General features: G+C 42.6%; 1 protein-coding gene across 6 annotated transcripts in view; it reads left to right on the forward strand.

Annotated features, from left to right (window-relative positions):
* CC2D1B (coiled-coil and C2 domain containing 1B) overlaps positions 1–21,691 on the forward strand; it is a 66,875-nt gene extending 45,184 nt beyond the window's left edge. For 3 of the 6 annotated variants that reach the window (XM_075131849.1, XM_048860833.2, XM_048860834.2), the window contains 6 exons: positions 80–196; positions 783–856; positions 2,111–2,169; positions 4,879–4,930; positions 6,474–6,573; positions 10,381–10,613. In XM_075131849.1, coding sequence (XP_074987950.1) covers positions 80–196; positions 783–856; positions 2,111–2,169; positions 4,879–4,930; positions 6,474–6,573; positions 10,381–10,612 — 634 coding nt within the window. In that variant the 3' untranslated portion in view covers position 10,613. Of the gene's footprint in view, positions 1–79; positions 197–782; positions 857–2,110; positions 2,170–4,878; positions 4,931–6,473; positions 6,574–10,380; positions 10,614–16,801; positions 16,893–18,254; positions 18,385–18,853; positions 19,051–20,715 lie in introns of those variants that run through there. The other 3 variants (XM_048860835.2, XM_048860836.2, XR_007358008.2) reach the window with 2 other exon arrangements.
* The last annotated feature ends 136 nt before the right edge of the window (positions 21,692–21,827 follow it).

The raw sequence follows: 21,827 nt of genomic DNA on the forward strand, positions 1-21,827 counted from the left end.
TTAGGTGGTGGAGCTGAGTGAATCAGTCTGTATCTTGTACTCAGTAAAATACTGTTTGCTGACCACCACTGCTTTACAGGTTTGAAAAACTGGCAGAAGCATGTAAAAAGGACCTGGAGATTCTGCAGCTTGCACAGGCCCAGGGGATGGATCCCCCCAGCCATCACTTTGAGGAGAGAACCTTTAAAATAATAAGGTACAAAAAGTCAAAGGGTGTCATCAGCAGACTGGGATGGGACACTCATTTCTAGTCTCTATGTACAGGGGATAGAGGGCTTTAACTCCCATCAGAGCAAACAAGAGGTAGGCACTCCGAACTGCTCCACATTCCTAAGAAAAGACTCCCAAAAATTTAAGGATTCTTCAGATTTATTAAATAGCTGTTTCTCAACTTCACTTTTAGGTCTCTTTATTGCAAAGACAAATCCAGCTGCATCTTCCCCCAACCCTCCCTGCTTTAACCATGTTTTTTCCCCCCAGAACTGATGTCTTTGAGGCCTGTCTTTGGCATCCTTCACAATGCTATCTGTAACCCAGATCCAGCACAGAACCAAAAATAGCCTTTGCCTGTTTCTACTTTGCCTTTCTTCTCCTCTCCAGTTCTTGGGTTGAGATTTATGTAGAAATAGGCTTTTCTCCAGGACTCTCATTCCCCTTCATGTTTGCCAAGTGTCATGTCTCTGAACTACAGCAGTGGAATCCTGGCCTGACAGTGGGTTGGGAAATGCCAGGCTGTTGGACTGAACCTGTGTTTTGTATCTCTTCTTTCTCTCCCTCTCCAGAATATTTTCTGAACTCAACAGTACAGAAATGCATCTTATCATTGTCAGGGGAATAAACCTGCCAGCTCCCCCAGGTAAGGATCAGGAAACATACTCTGATCTCTAAGAGCCTTTCTCTCAGACCATAGGGAGGTTAGTGGTGGGGAATAAGATTTCTTTGCCCTAGGGATAATACGGTGACGTTAGGGTGACCAGATGTTTGGTTTTCAATTGGAACACTAGTCGAAAAGGGACCGTAGTGGCTCCAGTCAGCACCGACTGGGTTGTTAAAGTCCAGTCGGCGGTGCTGCGGAGATAAGGCAGGCTAGTCCGTATCTTTTCTGGCTTCGAGCTGCACCCCGGAAAAGGGTAGAGTCAGGGTAGGCAGAAAGCCTGTCTTAGCCCTCCTGCTGTGCTGCTGACAGGGAGCCACCCTAGGTAAGCCTGCACCCTAACCCCCAACCTCCTGCCCTAGCCCTGAGCCCCCCATCCAAACCCAGAACCCCCTCCTATACCCCAGAGCCCACACCCCCAGACGGAGCCCTCACCCCCCTGTGCTCCAACTCTCTGCCTCAACCTGCAGTCCCCTCCCACACCCTGAACCCTCATTTCTGGCCCCACCCTGGAGCCCACACCCCCAGTTAGAGCCCTCACCACCTTCCGCACTCCAACCTCCTGCACCAGCCCAGTGAAAGTGAGTGAGGGTGATGGAGAACGAACCACCGAGGGAGGGGGAACGTAGTGAGTGGGGGACAGGGCCTCAGGGAAGGGGTCGGGGTAGGTTGTTGTTTTTGTGCGATTAGAAAGTTGGCAACCCTAGCTGACTTAGAGCTTTTGAAAGCTTTTTAATTTCAGTCCATATTAGCTCAGGCCCCCAAGTTTCAGTTCAGTTCCAAAAAACTGAAACAAAACTCAATGTAAATTGCAGAGTTTCCTCTGCTTTGAAGGCAGAACCCTAAGCTGTCCCAGCTTTGCTCGAAACTGGGCCTAGGTTCAAATTTCACAAGGCTTCAGGTTTTGTTATAAACATTTTGTATAGCTCTGAGATGGCTTGATTGCTTTTACTGTCTCGTCAGCCAACCAGCAGGAGATGTTCAAGAGCATCCCAGCCTTATAGCAACACAAATTATTCTTAGGTCCTTTATTTATTATAGGGGTTTAATTGCTGTTTATGTATGTGCTCAGAACCAACTAGAGCATTAGCAGAATGTTTGCCTTTGATTGCCAGTGTTCCAGTGGATGGGGTTTTCAAAAACATCCAAGTGATTTAGGTCCATGAGTCCTATTAAAAGTCATTTGGGTGCTTTTGAAAATCCCTGGATTGACTGTTTGACTGTTGTCTTGCACAGGTGTGACACCAAATGATTTGGATGCATTTGTGAAATTTGAATTTCATTACCCTAATACGGTGAGTGTGTGTTCAGGCCTTTGCTGTTCCTCAATCCAAAACCCTGCATTACTTAGCAATGTTATTTTATAGAGCCAGATTTATCTTAGAGGTGGTGCGGGCCTATTACTTTCAGGAGTTGACAAGTTGTAAATGCTTGCTATGAATTATAACTGAGTTGCAAGCCTAAAAGCAAACCTGTTTTTTAAAAATGCTTGTTTTTAGATGCTTGTTTTAGAAATGGACAAAAAACTCTGCCCTCATATAAATGCATGTGACTCCCACTGTAGTCAGTGGGAGATGCTCAGATCTCTGAGGACAGGATCTGGCCCATATAAGTAACCTTTTCTCAGATGATTTTGTTTGTGTTTATATAATTGCTAGTAGAATTCAGGCTATTTTTGTCACTGAAACATTGAAATGGGGTCTTCTGAGACTTAGCTGTTCAGGTTCTCCCTCTCCCTAAAGATGTAAATGTTATTGGACCTTGAATAATTTCCTTTCCTTGACAGTCTCTTCCCCCCATTCCCCCCCCCCCCCGAACACATACCTTTGAATACTGACTCCAAAATGGTTTCAGATTTATTTTGTCCTTTTTCTTTGGAAGACCGTTGGTGCCAGCCCCTCCTTTCCAGCTATCTTGATGAGAATCCCTGGTAATAGAATCATAGAAATGCGGAGCTGAGAGGGCTCACAAGAGAGCTCTAGTCCATGCCCTACGCTGAGGCAGAATTAAGTATACCTAGACCATCCTTGACAGATGTTTGTCTAACCTGTTTTTAAAATACCATTGCTGTTAAAGTACTGTTACTTTGCACACAGACTGCACCTTGCATTCAGGATTGATTTTTTGCAACATGTTTGTGTGTGTTTAATGGTGACAGTGTGTGATCTTGTGGATTGATATGGTGGTATATACAGTTCATCCCGTGCGGTGGGATGGCCCCAAAGAAGCTGACACAGATAGGGAGTCGGTTATCTGTCTTTACAAAAATGTGAGACAAACCAGGAAATGAAAAGTGAAGTCTGTCACTCCATCCTCAGTGCATGGTGCTATACCTCTCCTCCAGTTTCTGAGTGCAGCAGTCTGTGCTAGAGGGGACTCTACATGTATACCATAAGATGTAACAGGGCTTCCATCACTGACTTCCCGGCGCAGTATTTCTATAGCATTGTAGAACATTTAGCCCTAATTTTCTATCTCTCATCAGCATGTGATTATAGCCCCCTGGGGTTCTTTAAATATGCAGGACCTGATTCTTACCCCATGGTACACTTGTAGTAACTCTATTGAAGTCTATTGAATTACCTGTGGAAAAACCTGGTGCAAAAAAGGAAACTTGGGCTGGTCCATATTCTGATCTGAGTTATATGGGTGTCAATCTGGAGTCACTCCATTTGATTTACATCAGCATAATAGAACAAAATCAGTATGTGTATGTGTAATTTTATAAGGAATACATATAAAGCCAGTATAGCTGTTTTTAATCTCTCATTTTCAGTGATAAAAAAGCCAGATCACTACGTCTTAGCCAAAACTTTAAATATACCTATTTCTCCTTCATAGCTGGAATCAATTTTTCAAAGTAGCTATGATAATTAGGTCACATTCTCTGGAGAGTGAACAAGGACATTTAGCTGATACTCTGCTTGGGTTAAAAGATAGTTCATTTTGGTGGCAGAGTGATTGTCAGGAAGAATAATAGTTGGCAAATTCCCTGAATGATTTGTGTTGGACTCTTTGTGCAGCCCCAAAAGCTTCTTCTTATTTCAGCTCAAGTAGAAGGAATAGCATTATAGCCTAGTAGAATGTGCCTAGATTATCATGTATCATAGCAGCACCAATTAGTTTTATGATGAGTGTGTTGAATCAGGTGTGGCCATATAACTTCTCTATAGCACTTGTTTAATATTTGCTTGTGGCTAGTTCTATATCTAAAGTTAAATTTTGTTACCGCAATGAAATACAAATATTGGAATCATAAATGTGCCAATGCCCCTTTTTACCCTGGATAACCTCCTATAACTCAGGCTCTTTCTTCTTCTTCTTCCTTGCCAGTCCCTAGTGTGTGTGTGTGTGTGGGGGGGGGGGGGTGTCAGAATCTTGTATAGCCTACTTACAAACCAGGTGTACAATCATGAGTTTTGGATGTGCAAATTGGTCTCTTCTAATGTTTGCTGATATCTGGTCCATGTACCAAGTCTTTCCCCTTGGTCATCTTCCATCCACGATCATTGCAAGGGCCATCCTTCCAGTACAACGCTCAGGTCTCCACTGGACATGTCCATACCAACGTAGTCTTGCCTCCCTCAACTTGTCTTCAGTTGGGGTGACCCATATTAGGCCCCTCACAACCTCATTTCATTTCTTATCATTGCATGTCCAGCCATTTGACCATCTCACCATCTTCATTTCCGTAGTGGAGAACATACTGATTTCTTTCCTTGTGGCTGGACAAGTCTCTGTTCATACATTAGGAAGGGTCACATTACAATTTTATACCCTATACCGTTTAACTTTATTGGAATCTTTTTATCAGAGAGAACTGGGGTCAGCTCTCTCCATTTTCACCAAAAAGCTTTGCTATGATGCTGGGCAACTCAAGCTCTTCATTTATGTTTAAAAAAAAAAAAAAAAAAGTTTGGTGCTTCATATGAGCAGTATTTGCAACACAGGTTGGTGGCTTTATGTAAATGTTGCTTTTTTTTTTTTTTCTTTTTTTTTAATAGGAGCAAGCTCAGAAAAGTAAAACGGCAGTAATTAAAAATACCAATTCTCCAGGTTGGTACCTGTTCTGGGGGTGGGAGTGAAACACTGCACCTTAAAACCACTTTGGAGTACAGGCTAGTCCCCCACTCTCTGAGCCATGCTAGAAGAACAGACTGTGCTTTTCTCTTCAATTACCAGAGGCCTTGTTAGGGAAATCCAGCTCATGTAGGAGTTTAACTTTTTATCCCCACTCTCTCTCACCCAGTGCAGGGAGCCATTGTTCATGTCACTTCTTAATCAAATGGTCCTGTTGCTCAGTACCATTGAGCCTTTGCTGCATACAGTAGGTTGAGTACTATAGTAGCACTGTTAGGCGAGACACCAGTAAAACAAAAACTTAAGTAAATAAATAATAATAAATAAATAATTCACTTACGAATCTTCAGAGATCACACTTTATTTCCTTTCTGATCATTTGTTCCAAGGGTAGTGACTGGGTTAGCCTGACTGATCTTGTTAATCATTTTTATTGATCTGTTAATGTTAGAAATGTTGCCTTCACAACACAGCAGATCTTAAAGATGACCAGCAAAGGACTTTTTAAAAATTGGGATTGTGTTCCTTTTTGCTACTTTGTTTTTTCCAAACCAGGTTTTGTGGGTTTTTCCCCTACTCGTTTTTACCTTTTTAAAATAGCAGGAATGTCAAGTCTGGTCTTTCTAGGAGGACCTGCTTGCTAGATGTTTCAGAAGCATGTGTATTGTGAGCTCTGACCTTAATTGAAGGGGTAGAGGCACTTAATCTTTAACAAAGGTTTCCTTTATCCACAATGTTCATTTACCATTTAAATTAAATAATGGTCATAGAATCTTCCAGCCTAGACCTTATTTCTCATATTTCAAAAAAATGGGAGGAATTTTTTTTTTAAAAAAGATCCCTTCAGGCTTTTTTTATACATAATAAAGAAGGAAAACAAGTTACAAGCCCAATTCCTCTTCCTTTGCAGGTCAATTTTAAATTCGTAACATTCTGTTTACCCTCTTCCCCCCCCCCCCCCCCCCACCACATGCCATTTAAATTGCATTTAGTTTCCAAAACACTAGTTGGGAGTAATAAACTTTGAAGTTAGGATTCCAAGCTGTTTTTTTTCCCCTGAGGTTTGAAAGCGTTTTGTTTCTAGTTTTCAATATGGCAGCTACACAAATCATGTTAAAAAAGCCAGATCCCTATTTCTTAGTCATATGCTCTGGATTTACATCAGTGTAGCTGAGATTGGAATCTGTCCCCTTGTTTCTATCTCTGGTGGTTCATAACTACCCTGATGTTGTTTATGCTGGTGAAACATTTGCTGTGTGACCTTGAGAAAATCACTTAATCTTTTCTTCAGATATGTAAAGTGGGGGTGGTGATAATGAGGGGTATTGTGGGGTTTAATTCATTAACATTTGCAACCGCCTTGGCCTTCTGAGATGGAAGTTGCTATGTAAGTGTGAAGTGGTGTGTTATGGGCCAAGTTGCAGTAGGCTGAATGCAATGTGTCCATCACTGAAAAAGATCTAGTCGCTTAATTTGATGATTTTTACAATTCTCACATTTTTTTCCCTCCTGTTTCTAGAATATAATCAGCTGTTCAAGTTGACCATTAACCGTAATCACAGAGGCTTCCGAAGAGTGATTCAGACCAAGGGAATTAAGTTTGAAATATTTCACAAAGGGTAAGTCAGTGGCTTTTATTCTCCATCCTGACCCGGTAGCGGTGAACTTGTGGGGTAACAAAATGACAGAATTGTTTGCAGAGTTTGTAATTTAGGAATGACACTCCTTTAATTTGCCTTTCTTTCTTCAGCTGAGCAGTAAACAGGTGTCCATTTTCATGCTACCATGTCTCCGGATTACCATGAAAGAGTGTCTGAGCACCCTGACTTCCGTTACAAAACACAGTAAAACCTCACTAATGTTCACTGAGTTGTCAATTACTGCATTCTACCAGTTAACAAGCACTGACAGATGCAGTTTAAGAAATAAAAGATACAGCATCAAAATGTATTTCATTCACGTTACTTTAATAAGTGCTGCCTGGTTTGAACTATTTGTGATCATTCAGTGCACTCTACAAAATGTTGTGTGGGCTAACTTTATAAAGTAATGAAATCTGGGTGATATGGCACCTCACTGCAGCTTTCTGCTACGAGATCTTTGAGATGTAGAGTGAAACCATCAGATCTGTGGATTACTGAGATTCTGTTGTATCCAAGTCTCAAATTGAGTAGATGATCAAACTTGGCTCTTGCTGGTCTATCTCTTTCATCCACACAAAAACATCTAATAATCTATTGGCAAAGCACTAATAGTAAAAGGGATGATAAGTAATTGCAAATTATAATAATACATTGCACTTCTGTAGTGCCTGTATCTGAGGATCTCAGAGCACTTCCCAGCCATTACTAGTGAATTAAACCTTACAGCACCTACCTCAATCTTATGTGGAAACTGAGGCACAGCATGAATGGCTTTCCAAAGGTCACAGCTATTCCAGGATAGAGACATGAAGAGAATCCAAATCTAACTCCCTGTCCTGTGCTTAACCACTAGACAAGGCTCCATCTCAGTGACACATGAGATGCACCTTTCTTCTTGCTATAAACAAGTAGCTCAGATAATACAGTGATGGGGCACCTTAGAAATATCTAGACAGAGAGCAGATAAAAAGGAAGTTAACAATTAAAAATGTGTAGAGAAAAAAGTCGTACCTCTGGGCTCATTTTGACTCCATTAGTACTGGAGTGATTTAGATTTATTAATTCTGAGGTAAATTATGACTCATTATTAAGCTAAGATGTTGGATAATGGGCCTTTGTCCATCTCAATGGCTGTGTATTTGTGCAGTTCTTTTTCTCTTCCTGGCACATACAGAACTGTTCTGAGATCACTTTCAGTTTAGAAAAGTTAATTTATGAACAAGAAAAATATTAACTTTTTTAAAAAGCTTATTTTGTTTAAATCTAAATCTTCCATTTATGTCACTAATGAAGGCAAGTTTGATTCTTGTCCTCTTCCACCCCTGAGCCCTCTCCCCTTTTCTACATCACCACTGACTACTCAACTGTCACTGTTGTTGTTTCAAGATTTTAGTGTTGGGGTACCTCACAGTCTTTTTTGCTGAAAAAGTTCACTTTTTTTTTTTTAACTTTTCTTGTCCACTCCATGTCCTGATGGTCTTCTCAAGGAGTATTTCCCATCCCCTTAGCAGCTGGAGCTATGTGGCGCTGGGTCAGGCTTAAAATACTTCTTGAGAAGAACTCTCCAAAGCTCCGAGCTTCCAGGCATGTGCAGCTGACAAACTCTGGTGTCCCTCTGCAGCAGAGAACATAAGAATGGCCATGCTGAGTCAGACCAATGGTCCATCTAGCCCAGTATCCTGTCTTCTAACAATGGCCAATGCCAGGTGCTTCTGAGCGAATGAGCAGAACAGGCAGTCAGGTGATCCATCCCCATTGTCCATTCCCAGCTTCTGGCAAACAGGCTGGGGGACACAGAGCACAGTGTTGCATCCCTTAATAGCCATTAATGAACCTATCTTCCAGGAACTTATCTAGTTCTTTCTTGAACTGTGTTATAATGTTGGCCTTCACAACATTCCCTGGCAAGAGTTCTACAGGTTGACTGTGCATTGTGTGAAGAAGTACTTCCTTTAGTTTGTTTTTAAACCTGCTGCCTATTAATTTCATTCTAAGCCTGACCCAGAGCCTTTAACAAGATTTGTAAAAGATTTTCAACTAAATTCCTCTGGTTGTGTTGATTGGTTTTGAGATTTATTCTCCTCATAACTGGTACCTACAAAAATCTGTTTGGGTTTCTAAGGAGGGGTTTATGAGGCAACACCTTCCCAGTACTCCTGAGAAATGGCAGACAGTAAGGGAAAGGAGGGGGGCAAGAAATGCCATTGCTCAGCTTTCTCCAGGCAGATTCAAGGGGCAAAGTTTGAATATTCCAGCAGCATGTAGATAAGGTCTTTATTAAGTCACGTAAGAAGGCTGTGGAACATCTCTTCTGTCAGCAGCTTACCCACAATGCCTGAGCTACTGAAGAAGGTGCCAGCTCCTTATTCAGATACTGGCAGTTCCTCTGTCTTCTGTGTCTTGCTCTGCTTCTCATTCTTCTCTACTTTTTGAGGGTATGGGCCTACCTCCCCCTTGCCCTCAACGATGATGAAGTGGTAATGTTGTTGTTTTTGTAAGAAACACCTGCAGACACTATTCCTTTGGTTTCTTCTCTCTCAGTGATTTGGCCTAGGGATCAACTCCTTGTTGTCCTATACATCAGGCTGTCTCGTTGCCTTCAAAGCACCCTTTGAAGTCTAAAAGCCTTTCCAGAGGGAAAGTATCCCTCATAGCTCTTAGAATCATAGAAATGTAGGGGTGGAAGAGACCTCAAGAGGTCATGTATTCCAGCCTCCTACGCTGAGGGAAAACAAAGTAAACCTAGACCATCTGTGACAGAGTTTTGTCCATCCTGTTCTTAAAAACCTACAGTGAGGGGGATTCCAAAACCTCCCTTGGAAGCTATTCCAGAACCTAACTACCCTTATAGTTATATTTTAGGAAAAACTTCCTAACCTAAGCCTCCCTTGCTGCAGATTAAGCCCATTACTTCTTGTCCTACCTTCAGTGCACATGGAAAACAATTGATTACAGCCCTCAAAATATTTGAAGACTGTTATCAGGTGTGCCCCCCCCCCCTTTCTCTTCTCAAGAATAAACATGCCCTGTTTTTTAAAAATTTTCCTCATAGGTCAGATTTTTTTAAACCTTTTATCATTTTTGTTGCTTTTCTTTGGACTTTCTTCAGTTTATCCTGATCTTTACTGAAGTGTGGCACTTTCACTTTCCTTCAAAACATTCATTTGGACCCTGCCCATTCCCTGATGTATTCCAAACCTAAAGCCCACCCACAACTCTTACTCATAAACTTTCCAGCCTGTGTGCCAAGAGATCCTCTTACTATATTTTTTGGCATCACACTCCTAATATGCCGGGCTGTGTACAATTACAGTGCCATGTAAATGAATATTTACCGTGGGTATGCTCCGTATTTGAATGTATCTACTTTAGAAATGGTGGAATGTGGCCAAATTGAGTTAAAATGTTTCATGCTCTGCCTGGAACCAGAAGACAGATGCAATATACTGTTAAAATTGGTTCTGAGCCAATGAAACTTCTGAAGCCATGGCCTGGAGTGAGACACTTCATATTCTCAGCTGTGGACTCCCCAGAATTAAGCAGAGATGGGGTCTGTCTTTGCAGGCTCTTGTGTTGAAACAAAAAATAATTAGAGCTAAAAAGTTGCTGCTTAACTTTAAAGGTTCATGAACAAAACCAAAAAACACCAAAAGCCTGCTGAAGGAGAGTTCTCTAATTCCTCTTCACCTGGCTTATGATGAGGATGTGACTAACACACAGGAAATTTCCTAGCAAGGTGAAACACTCTAACAGGTAACTTCACAATTCTACATGCTCCTATAGGACTTTGTCACATCAGTGGAGCTTCATCAGTGAAGGTCTCAGTCGCACCATCGGAGGGAGAGCTCCTGCCAAAGGAACCCAGAGACAGGAAAATTGGATCATCGGGGCGTCTGGTTCTGGCAGCACTGACTGCATCCTCTTGTTTTGCCAGAGCTACTCTTGCTTGGATGGGCAAGCTTACAGAAATGTGAAGCCATCAGGGCACAATAAAATGAAATCTATTTTAAATTAAATTTCCCTAGCAATAGCTTTCAGATGCTTCACCTGATTACAATTTGCTGCATGTTCCAAGGTTTCCAGTGTAGTAGCCTGGCAGCATCTGTTGCTCCATCTGTGTGTAGCCCACACCCATTCAGTGTGGTGCACTGTTCCATCTAGTGGTGGCTGGGTTACATATGGAGGTTCATCAGCCTGCTACAGCCTTGGGTAACAGACCTGGGTCCTTTAGCTTAAACAATAGAGGTTCCTGCTTTCAGAGCCAAAAGTCCCAGGTTCAGTCTCTGCTGCTGACAACCCACCCAGGGGCACAACATAACATACGCATAGTAAAATTGCTTCCAACATCAGATGATGTCTTCTGTATTCCAGTGGTACAGGCTCTTTGGGGAGCGTATAGATAAATTAGACACAGAGGCTTTGGACAAGGTGGAAAAAGCCCCACATTCCTCTCATTCTAATCAGAGATTTCAGTCCATATTACCTCAGTGGATATTCTCTTTAAGGTTACCACTGTTCCAAGGAGCAGCATAGATATCATACACTAGGAAGAGGCAGAGGCAGACATTTTGGGGAGTTGGAAGATACATAATAGGCTTCTATAGAAACCATCTAACTTAGAAACCTCCGCAGGACTTTGGCTTCCCAAAGTTTGAGGACATATTGGACCACTTTCTGGCCCTACTGAAGCCCTTTTACACCACTGCAGTGGCTGTGCCTTCTGTGTTGCACCTTTCATAAGGTGCCATGCAGAATCTGGCCCCTCTTATCTGGGAGGTTAGACCCAAGAATCAGCCATGGGGGAGAAATGGGTGCTTGAGACAATCAGAGGAGTACATTCAGTACATCTACCTTTTCTCCCAGGAACAAGGCCACAGTTTTAAAAAAATGTGTGCCTAAAATTAGGCTCCCAATCCCATAGGCACCTGAATTAAATGGTCTGATTTTTAGAAGTACTTATCATCCTGTCTTTCAACTTTTTTTTTTTTTTTTTTAATCTTGGCCCAAGTCTACTCTTTCCCTCTAATTTAAGAAACAGCTCTTATAGCCTCAGAAAATGAATGTATAGTAGACCTTATATTTCGGAATGATAGATCCTGTTCCATGGAGAAACAAGAAGTTGTGGCACACAATCAAGTATTTTAGTGTTACAGAGGAGAAACAGCCGTGCAAGGCATACTGGATTTCACATTTCTGAAACAAACCGACAGACATTACAGTAACATCCTTCCAACGCTCAATATCTTCAGTATGTAATGATAAATCTCCCTCAGATTTAATGATGAGTTGTCATCAGTTGAGATGCCTTCTGGGTTTTTCTTAAACAGGAAACACTTTTCAATACAGAGCACTCATGTTTCAGACTTACAACATCCACATGTATTTATGAAGATCCCAGTTGTCCCAATAGCTTCCCTCCAAAAGAAAGGGACCCACATCTACCGATTTTCTGGATGACCATCTGTCACGGAGTCCCCGGGCAATGCTCTGGAACTGCTCCCTGCAAAGCCAGTCAGGACTCTGGGGAAGTCTCCTTTCTGTGAGCAGACTGTCTTCAGGACACACAGCTCACACAGCTTCCACCTTCCTGGGTCTGACCTCAGAGCATTCAGCATCCTCTGCCCCTCCGTGCGCTTCCCATGGCGAGTCCACCCAGGCGGGGTCCTGGGGAAGCCAGAGGGTCCTGCCCCCCAACTCCGCAGTCAGACGTGACTCTCAGGCAGCCAGTAAAACAGAAGGTTTATTAGACGACAGGAACATGATCTAAACCAGAGCTTGTAGATGCAGAGAACAGGACCCCTCAGCTGGGTCCATTTTGGGGGGCAGTGAGCCAGAGAACCCCATCTGCACTTCACTCCATGTCCCCAGCCAGCCCCAAACTGAAACTCTCTCCAGCCCTATTCACCCTCCTCTGGGCTTTGTCCCTTTCCCAGGCCAGGAGGGCACCTGATTCCTTTGTTCTCCAACCCTTTAGCTCTCACCTTGCAGGGGGGAAGGGCCAGGCCATCAGTTGCCAGGAAACAGGGTGTCAGCCATTCTCTGTGTCCAGACCCCTGCACACACCTGCCCCCTAGGGCTCTGCAACAATCATACACCCTTATCCCACCACCTAGATACTTAAGAACTGCATAGGGGAAACTGAGGCGCCGCCACAATAGTCAGAGGTAACATTAAGAACAGTCCTGCTTTGTCATACCATCTCGTCAGACCCTCATCCCAAGTCATAGCAGGGTATAGCAACTCTCATTATATCTCTTCATGAGCCTGGCTCTGAAATAAAGAAGGGGGAAGATCCAACTACAGCCTTCACAAATCTCCAGCATCTATGGGTTGTTCGCCAGGATAGTCTTTATCTCAGAAGAGAGAAAGCAGAAGATAGCGCCTTTGATTTGTCAAACACAAATTTCCCCTTCCCCCGCTTTCTGTGCTAAAATCCCTAACGAGCCCCTGGGCATGTTGATCTCATGCATGGATACCTTTCAGTGGGACCTTGCAGAATTTCCTGCTTCCCTTCCAGCCAGTAATTGCACTGAATCAGGCTATGGAAATCTTATCTCAGGAGGATCTCATTTATGCCTCCCACTCTGCTGATAGTGGAAATGGTAAAGGTGGTCACAAAGGAACAATAATTCTGGTCACCATTTTTGGCCTGGCAGTTCTCAAACCTCTTCAGATATACTGGAATCTCCCTTCATGCTCCCAGCAGGGAAGGATGTACAGCAACAGGGCATATCTGGTGCGGTTAAAACAATTCATCTGGAAATGGAAAGAAATGTGCTAGAGTCATGTGGACATTTGAAAGAGGATAATAAATACTCAATATCCTGGAGGAAACTTACAATTATATCTGCAGTGTCAACTTGGCCAAGGTTCAGATATTACAAGTGAGATGTATCAAGATAAATTTATATAAAATAAAGGTTTCAGAGTAGCAGCCGTGTTAGTCTGTATTCGCAAAAAGAAAAGGAGTACTAGTGGCACCTTAGAGACTAACAAATTTATTTGAGCATAAGCTCTTGTGAGCTACAGCCCACTTCATCAGATGCATTCAGTGGAAAAACGGAAAAATAAAGGCCACCCAAGATTTTACAAAATGGCTTGATCATGGGGCTTAAGGCTAATGCTTTGGAAAAACAGGTCACTGATTACAAAACTGTTCAGCTGTAAGAAACTGAAGAGAATTTTTCTAATCATTCTCCCAATACCGTGTTCTTTGGAACCATTAGTCAGCCCAACATACACTGGTTGCCATCATAATCTTGAATTGTGTGTTACTAAGCTCCATAAAATTACTTTTCTAGCCTTTTTTGACAGGTTTCAGAGTAGCAGCCATGTTAGTCTGTATCCACAAAAAGAAAAGGAAGGCTTGTGGCACCTTAGAGACTAACAAATTTATTTGAACATAAGCTTTCGTGAGCTACAGCTCACTTGATCAGATGCGTTCAGTGGAAAATACAACGGGGAGATTTTTATACACAGAGAACATGAAACAATTGAGTGTTACCATACACACTGTAATGAGTGATCACATAGGAGAGCGGGGGGTAAAAAACTCTTTGTTGTGATAATCAAGGTGGGCCATTTCCAGCAGTTGACAAGAATGTCTGAGGAACAGCAGGGGCGGGGAATAAACATGGGGAAGTAGTTTTACTTTGTGTAATGACCCATCCCCTCCCAGTCTTTTTTCAGGCCTAACTTAATTGTATCCAGTTTGCAAATTAATTCCGATTCAGCAGTCTCTCGTTGGAGTCTGTTTTTGAAGTTTTTTTGTTGAAGAATTGCCACTTTTAGGTCTGCAATCAAGTGACCAAAGAGATTGAAGTGTTCTCTGACTGGTTTTTGAATGTTATAATCCTTGATGTCTGATTTGTGTCCATTTATTCTTTTACGTAGAGACTGTCCAGTTTGGCCAATGTACATGGCTGAGGGGCATTGCTGGCACATGATGGCATATATCACATTGGTAGATGTGCAGGTGAACGAGCCTCTGATAGTGTGGCTGATGTGATTAGGCCCTATGATGGTGTCCCCTGAATAGATATGTGGACACAGTTGGCAAGGGCTTTGTTGCAAGGATAGGTTCCTGGGTTAGTGGTTCTGTTGTGTGGTGTGTGGTTGCTGGTGAGTATTTGCTTCAGGTTGGGGGGCTGTCTGGAAGCAAGGACTGGCCTGTCTCCAAGATCTGTGAGAGTGATGGGTCGTCCTTCAGGATAGTTTGTAGATCCTTGATGATGTGTTGGAGAGGTTTTAGTTGGGGGCTGAAGGTAACGGCTAGTGGCGTTCTGTTATTTTCTTTGTTGGGCCTGTCCTGTAGTAGGTGACTTCTGGGAACTCTTCTGGCTCTATCAATCTGTTTCTTCACTTCAGCAGGTGGGTATTGTAGTTGTAAGAATGCTTGATAGAGATCTTGTTGGTGTTTGTCTCTGTCTGAGGGGTTGGAGCAAATGCGGTTGTATCGTAGAGCTTGGCTGTAGACAATGGATTGTGTAGTGTGGTCTGGATGAAAGCTGGAGGCATGTAGGTAGGCTTAGCGGTCAGTAGGGTTCCGGTATAGGGTGGTGGTTATGTGACCATCGCTTATGAGCACCGTAGTGTCCAGGAAGTGGATCTCGTGTGGACTGGTCCAGGCTGAGGTTGATGGTGGGATGGAAATTGTTGAAATCATGGTGGAATTCCTCAAGGGCTTCTTTTCCATGGATCCAGATGATGATGATATCATCAATGTAGCGCAAGTAGAGTAGGGGCATTAGGGGACGAGAGCTGAGGAAGCGTTGTTCTAAGTCATCCATAAAAATGTTGGCATACTGTGGGGCCATGCGGGTACGCATAGCAGTGCTGCTGATTTGAAGGTATACATTGTCCCCAAGTGTGAAATAGTTATGGGTGAGGACAAAGTCACAAAGTTCAGCCACCAGGTTTGCCGTGACATTATCGGGGATACTGTTCCTGACGGCTTGTAGTCCATCTTTGTGTGGAAGGCTTCTACATCCATAGTGGCTAGGATGGTGTTTTCAGGAAGATACCGTTGGATTGTAGTTTCCTCAGGAAGTCAGTGGTGTCTCGAAGATAGCTGGGAGTGCTGGTAGCGTAAGGCCTGAGGAGGCAGTCTACATAGCTAGACAATCCTGCTGTCAGAGTGCCAATGCCTGAGATGATGGGGCTTCCAGGATTTTCAGGTTTTGCAGGTTTCTAGCCTTGACAGTCAATATGTGCCTGTCTCAAAGTATTTCACTGCCATCTGAGCCAGGCAGGTATCAGAATGAGGTGTGGTCTCTGAACCTGGGTTGCCCTCTGACCGTTCCTCAGAGGACTGCATTAGCTCCAGACTCTCTCTGGCTACTGCTTGCTTGTAAGTGCCATGCTCTGTAAAATGCCATACAAAGACACAGTGCTATGTAAATAATAGAGCTGGTTGGAAAATGGAATTTTCATTATGTAGGAAACTGACACTTCAGAATTGTTTTCATTCTGAATCGAAACAAAATGTTAAAATTTTCCACAAAATGGAAATTTTGAAAAAAAGTGTTTTATTTCAAAAAGGTTTCAATAATGTTTAAACTATTATATAAGATATTTAATATAATGAAATTAATGTTTTAATATTTTTTAAATGAATTGAAAGGATAAAGTTTGAAACAAAACATTTCTATCACCTTATTGAAACAGGGTTTTGACAGTAATGAAACAAGAAAGTCCATTGCTTTTCATTTTCTTCTGTCAAATTTTGTTGAAATTGACACTTCCCACAAAACATTTAGATTTTGATGAAACTTCGTTTTCCAATGGAAAACTTTTGTCAACTTTTTTTTCAACCAGCTCTAATAAGTAATGTCTTGTAGAAGTTTCATTGGCACATCCTGTGTGGGAGATAGTTCCCTTCTGTCCAGCTGATTTTCTCTCTCCCCCATCCCCCCAAAAGATCTTGATTGATTATGGGGTATCCAGGACAGTCGGGGAGAGTGGGAGTCCTAAGGCTATTCTAAAGTGTGACTCTCCTGCACAGTGATGAAGGGTACTGTCATTAGTACTGCCAAGACTTGGATTCTTTTATTTAGTCCATTACTTTCCGAGTTTTCACCCCTTTTCTTTTTTTCTAATTCTCCAGGCCCTTATGTCACGATCCTAAAACCTTGATGAAAGGGTGCATGACCTCATACCATTTGTCTCTGTCCTTCTTCCACTAAGGCAACTTTCTTTAAAACAGGGGCCTTTTCAGAAGTGACAAGCAAGTGGGAACAGCACATTTGAAATTGGACAAACTGGAATCAGAATGTGAAATTAGAGAGATCATTGAGGTATGCTTTGTTCTTCTGTTGATGTAGCAATAACAAAATGCTAGAGCATGCAGGTGTAGCTTTTGCCGACAAAATAAATCAACCTGGATGAGAGGCATAAAATTTTTTGCAGCAAAGTTAAAGCGACAAAATGTCAGTGTAGACGCAGCCATTCGTTATGTCACCATAACTGGCCTCCCCCAGTATCCCATAATGCCCATCGTGACCGCTCTGCTCACTGTTTTGAACTCCGCTGCCCTGCAGGCGTGCACATCTCCCCCTTTCGAAGCTCCGGGAAGTTCTGACATTCCTCAGCGTGGAGAGCTCACAGAGCTGCTGAGGATGCCGCTCCTGGTAGCCACGGAAGCTGTGGGAGAACTCAGAAGGAATAACAGAACCATTAATGTGGAATCGGCAGGCAGGGTGACCTGCTGCTCAGGGAGAAAGGGGCCGGAGAGACTGCTGTGCAGAGCCAGGGGCTGATGTGGGAGGGAGGTGTCCCTGTCCCCCAGAATTGGTTGCTCAAGCTGCTGTCTGAACTTAGAGACCGCATGCTGAGACACTTCACCAACACCCACTCTGTCTTTCTCACATCTACACCCCCCCCACACACACAATCTTTCACGCACTTCCCCAACACACACGGTTTCTCGCTCTGCACACACACTTACTCACTCTTCTCCTCCTCTTCCCCCCCAACCCACCCCCACATATACTTCAGTGGAAAAGCAGGTGGTAATCTAGGATGACTATGAATCAGTGGGATTGAGAAACCTGCCTCAGGTGATGCTGTACCTGCCTCATGAGGCATTGCCAAAGGAAACCCTTTCCCAAAGCATCCTGTGACCAGTTGCCGTGGGATAGCTATCCACAGTGCACTGCTCTCTGGGTTGATGCAAGAGCTGCTAGTGAGGATGCACTCTGCTGACACAAGGAGCATAGTGTGGACAGGCAACAGCTGTTTAATTAAAGCAGCATAACTTTTGTCAACAAAACTCTGTAGTGTAGACCTAGCATTAATACTGTCTGCAAATAAAATACCAGACCTATCCCTGTAGTGTGTACAACTAGACCCACATCCCTTTTGTGTCTTGGTAAATAAATATAAGAATCTAAAAAAGGTTAAATCCATTTATTTTTCAGAGAACTTCGGCTATTATGAAAGTTCTTTCTCTAATACAAACTGACCCAGCCCTGTTGATCGTTCTGTTGAATGTCAGTGTTCTAGCACATTTGTATTAATCCTGTATAACCACATGGGAGGCATAAAACAGTTGCCCTTTTCAGTGAGATTGCCACAAAACATTGCAGTGTCAGTCTTCCTTTTTGCATGCGCGTGCGTCTGTGTGTGAGAGAGCAATCTTATTTTTGTGGTGCTTTCAGATTCTGGATGGTAGGAAGCCCACCGGAGGGAAACTAGAGGTGAAAGTGAGACTCAGGGAGCCACTCAGTGGTCAAGATCTTCAAACAATTACTGAAAACTGGTTGGTCCTTGAACATTAGTTATCCTAAGGTATGAACACTCCTTTCTTCTGTCTGTGCTTCTGGCTAGAAGTTGAGGGCCACTAACAATTTCTGCATGAAATAGAATGTCTTACATGGTCAGTGACCTACCTGTGTGGCTCAGGTTCCTAGATGGATCTTCCTTATATTTCTAGTGATGTTTTAAATGTTTGTTATTTCTATTCAAAATCTGATCATATTCCCTATACTAATCTCAGTCAATAGGATGTGAAATATTATAGTGGGAACTGGTAGCAATTCCTGAACTTACATTGCTTAACACTTTCATTTATAAAAGATTATTTTGATCTTTTTTTCCTAATACTCTTATTGTTTGCATGAGACCTTAGAAATTTAGCAGGAAGAAAGGCCTTGGGCTAGAAAAATTCCTTTTCTTTGTCTAATAAATTTCATTTAGGTTTAGCTGTGGTATAAACTGTTGAAATTGCCATTTCCCTTCTGTTACTTGCATTCTTCAGGAAATATTAGTATCATGCCAAAATAACAACTTGAACATTCTGAAGAATTGGGCCCATGCACACACTGTAGAGGGAACACCTGGCTGCTGGCAAAACAGCTGTAGCAGTAGAGAATAGGGGAAGAATCAAACTAAGCTTCCCCTCTTCCTATCCACCACTTTGGATCCAGCTTAGATAGCATCTCTTCCCCCTGTGAGGTATCATCTTTTTTACTTTTTGTTTTAGAATAAATTTACATACAAAAAAAAATCTACTCTAAGGAAGGTTGAGATTGCAAATCAAGAAGCTGAAAGTTAGGAAATGCCAGCTGTACAGCTGCCTGTGGAATCTTAATTCAGCCCCCTTGTGCATAATTTAATTACATGATCACATACAATTTTTCCACAGTGCCCCTATCTCATTCAGTTTATGAATTGGATGTACAGGGGAGCTGGATTAAGATTTCCTGGGCAACTATACACCTGGCACTTCCTGTCTGTGGAGTTCTTGCATTAAGTTGAACGTTCTTTTAAGTGTAGATTTTGTGTGTAAGTATACACCAAACTATACGTCTAAAAAGTCAACATCAAACTGATCTTTTTTTCTTCAAAATGTTCTGATGTACCAGTTGTATGGATTGTCTGAAACCATAATTCTTAAAACTGTCCTGGCTCTCTCAGCTTTCGGCTGTGCTCATGAACCCCTAGGAGAGTGGTTACTCAGTACTCAACCCTGTTGTGTGAATCACTGGAGGTTCTCTCTTTCCTGTCAGTGTATGGCTATAAAGCTTAGCAGTGCTCCTGCAAGACATCAGTACTTGTGGAGAAAATAATTGGATGGCTCTTTTTGAGCAGATATTACTAATTTATATTGTGACAGCATCTAGGAGCCCATTTGTGGACCACACTGTACAAACATAGAACAAAAAAGCTGCTCCAAAGCACTCAGTCCTAGTAGAAAGTTGATGATTTAAGTATATGCACAGTACTCCCTCTCCCTTCCCTTGGGCGCCTAGAGTTCAGAGCAGACTCAGGCCCCCCGCTCTCTCCAGCTGTCATGGCGCCTTGCTTGGCATATCTCATTTTGCAGTACAAATAGTAATTAAGCTTAGATGGTACCTCTGTGAAGTAGGTGAATATTATCCTGATTTGTCATGTCCTAGCTACCAAAGACTTTAAATATTATTTGAAACATCTGGATGATGTCTAGTGCTTTGGTCCAAATTTGGAGCACTGAAAATCACACTAAGTGATTCAGTACTGAGTTAAGAGTATGTCTACAACTGCAAAGAAAAACCTATAGCACTGAGTCTCAAAGCCTGGGCCAATTGATTCATGCTCAGTCTCTGGGGCTAAAAATAGACATGTAGATGTTCCTGCTCGGGCTGGAACTCGGGCTCCTAGACGCTCCCCCTCATCAGATTTCAGAAACCGGATTCCAACCTAAGCAGGAATGTCTGTACTGCTAGTTTTAGCCATCCATCAGTTGACCTGGGCTTTGAGACTCAGCACCACACGTTTTTCTTTGCAGTGTTGACACACCCGAAGAGCCCACAGTGAGCTCTTCTGTACAAAGTTTGGCTGTATGGCTGTGACCTCTTAAGATACTCCAGGGCTGATGTATTTGCCCACACCCTTGAAGCAGTGACATTACTAGCCGTGAGGTGCTGAGAGTACTAACTTTTGGTCACCTATAATTTAACACATTGCTACATTGTATCTTCAATCACTTTAACTGCAACTTAATGAAGAGTTTTGCCTGGAATTTCTATGAAGGCTGCTAGTTAGCCATCAGACAGAATAATGTCAACAGTATGTGATCTTAATTGTGGGATACTTACTTAGCACTGTAGCAAGACATGGTGGGTTTTTGTTTTTTTCCAGATCCAGGAATGCTAAAAGCTGCAGAATCGAGTTTGTACATAGAAAGACGCTGCTACCCGCGAGCACCAAAGATGTTAGATGAATGCACTAATGGACATAACATGTCTTTATTTTGGTAACTACCTTACTGTGTGTTAAGTTTTATAAGGCAAGTATTGTAAGGCCCTGGAAACTCACTACTAGTGGGGAAAAATGGAACTGATCTATGCAAAATGGATTGAATTGCCTTAAGATGGGACTACTAACGTTAGCACCAGGTGAATGGTATATAAACTCATCACAACTATCCTCTGCAGGGACTGTTTCATAGTGGTGTGTGAAACCTTTAACAGTTTGCTCTTCAAAAAATTCACTGGAGCAGTGCAAGGTAATTAATTTGCAAATGAGACCTCGTGCTCCCGGCATGGCTAGCTTGTGCTAGAAGCAACTCTTTTTCAGGCATATAGGCTCTTATGCGTTGAATACCACCTACTGCGTCCTCTTACGATCACCCTCCGGCCCTTCCGAAGATCACCATGCTCCTCCTATAAGTGTCCTGGGATGAAGAAAATAGTTCACTTCAAGCAGAGCTTTAGCAGCAGCGTAGCCCATCTCCTCTGCATGCTCTTGCAGCACTCTTAACTAGATGTGTCTTGGCTTAAGGTAACAATAGGATATGAGGATTTTTTTAGAATAGGGTTGCAGATCTGGGTTTTGAATTGGTTATCAGTTGCCTGCCATGTTCTCCTCTCCCCCCCCCCCCCCCTTTGTTCCAACTCAGCCTGCTGTGTGTGCCTTCATTTTCTTAATGCTTGGGAATCTGTAAAGCCTGATATGGCCTGTTTAAGATCACAGGGTTTACTGAAGGATTGGAGTGTTTCACTAGACTACTTACTAGTTGATCGAAAAATAGCCACTCTTATTTGTGTAGAAAACTGGATCATGGCTGTTCGCAGAATTTTTTATGAACTATATATAAAATGATATGGTATCAAAACTGCTTGATGTGTGTTCTTAAACTACATGAGCCTGAAGAAATTGATAGTAAAAGGAGGATATGCCTGCAGCATATGGTCCATTGGATCAAGTTCATAGACAAAAGACTCTCCAACCTACAGCAGCACTTCTGCTTC

The sequence above is a fragment of the Caretta caretta genome, chromosome 8, assembly GCF_965140235.1.
Source record: "Caretta caretta isolate rCarCar2 chromosome 8, rCarCar1.hap1, whole genome shotgun sequence".
Lineage (NCBI taxonomy): Eukaryota > Metazoa > Chordata > Testudines > Cheloniidae > Caretta > Caretta caretta.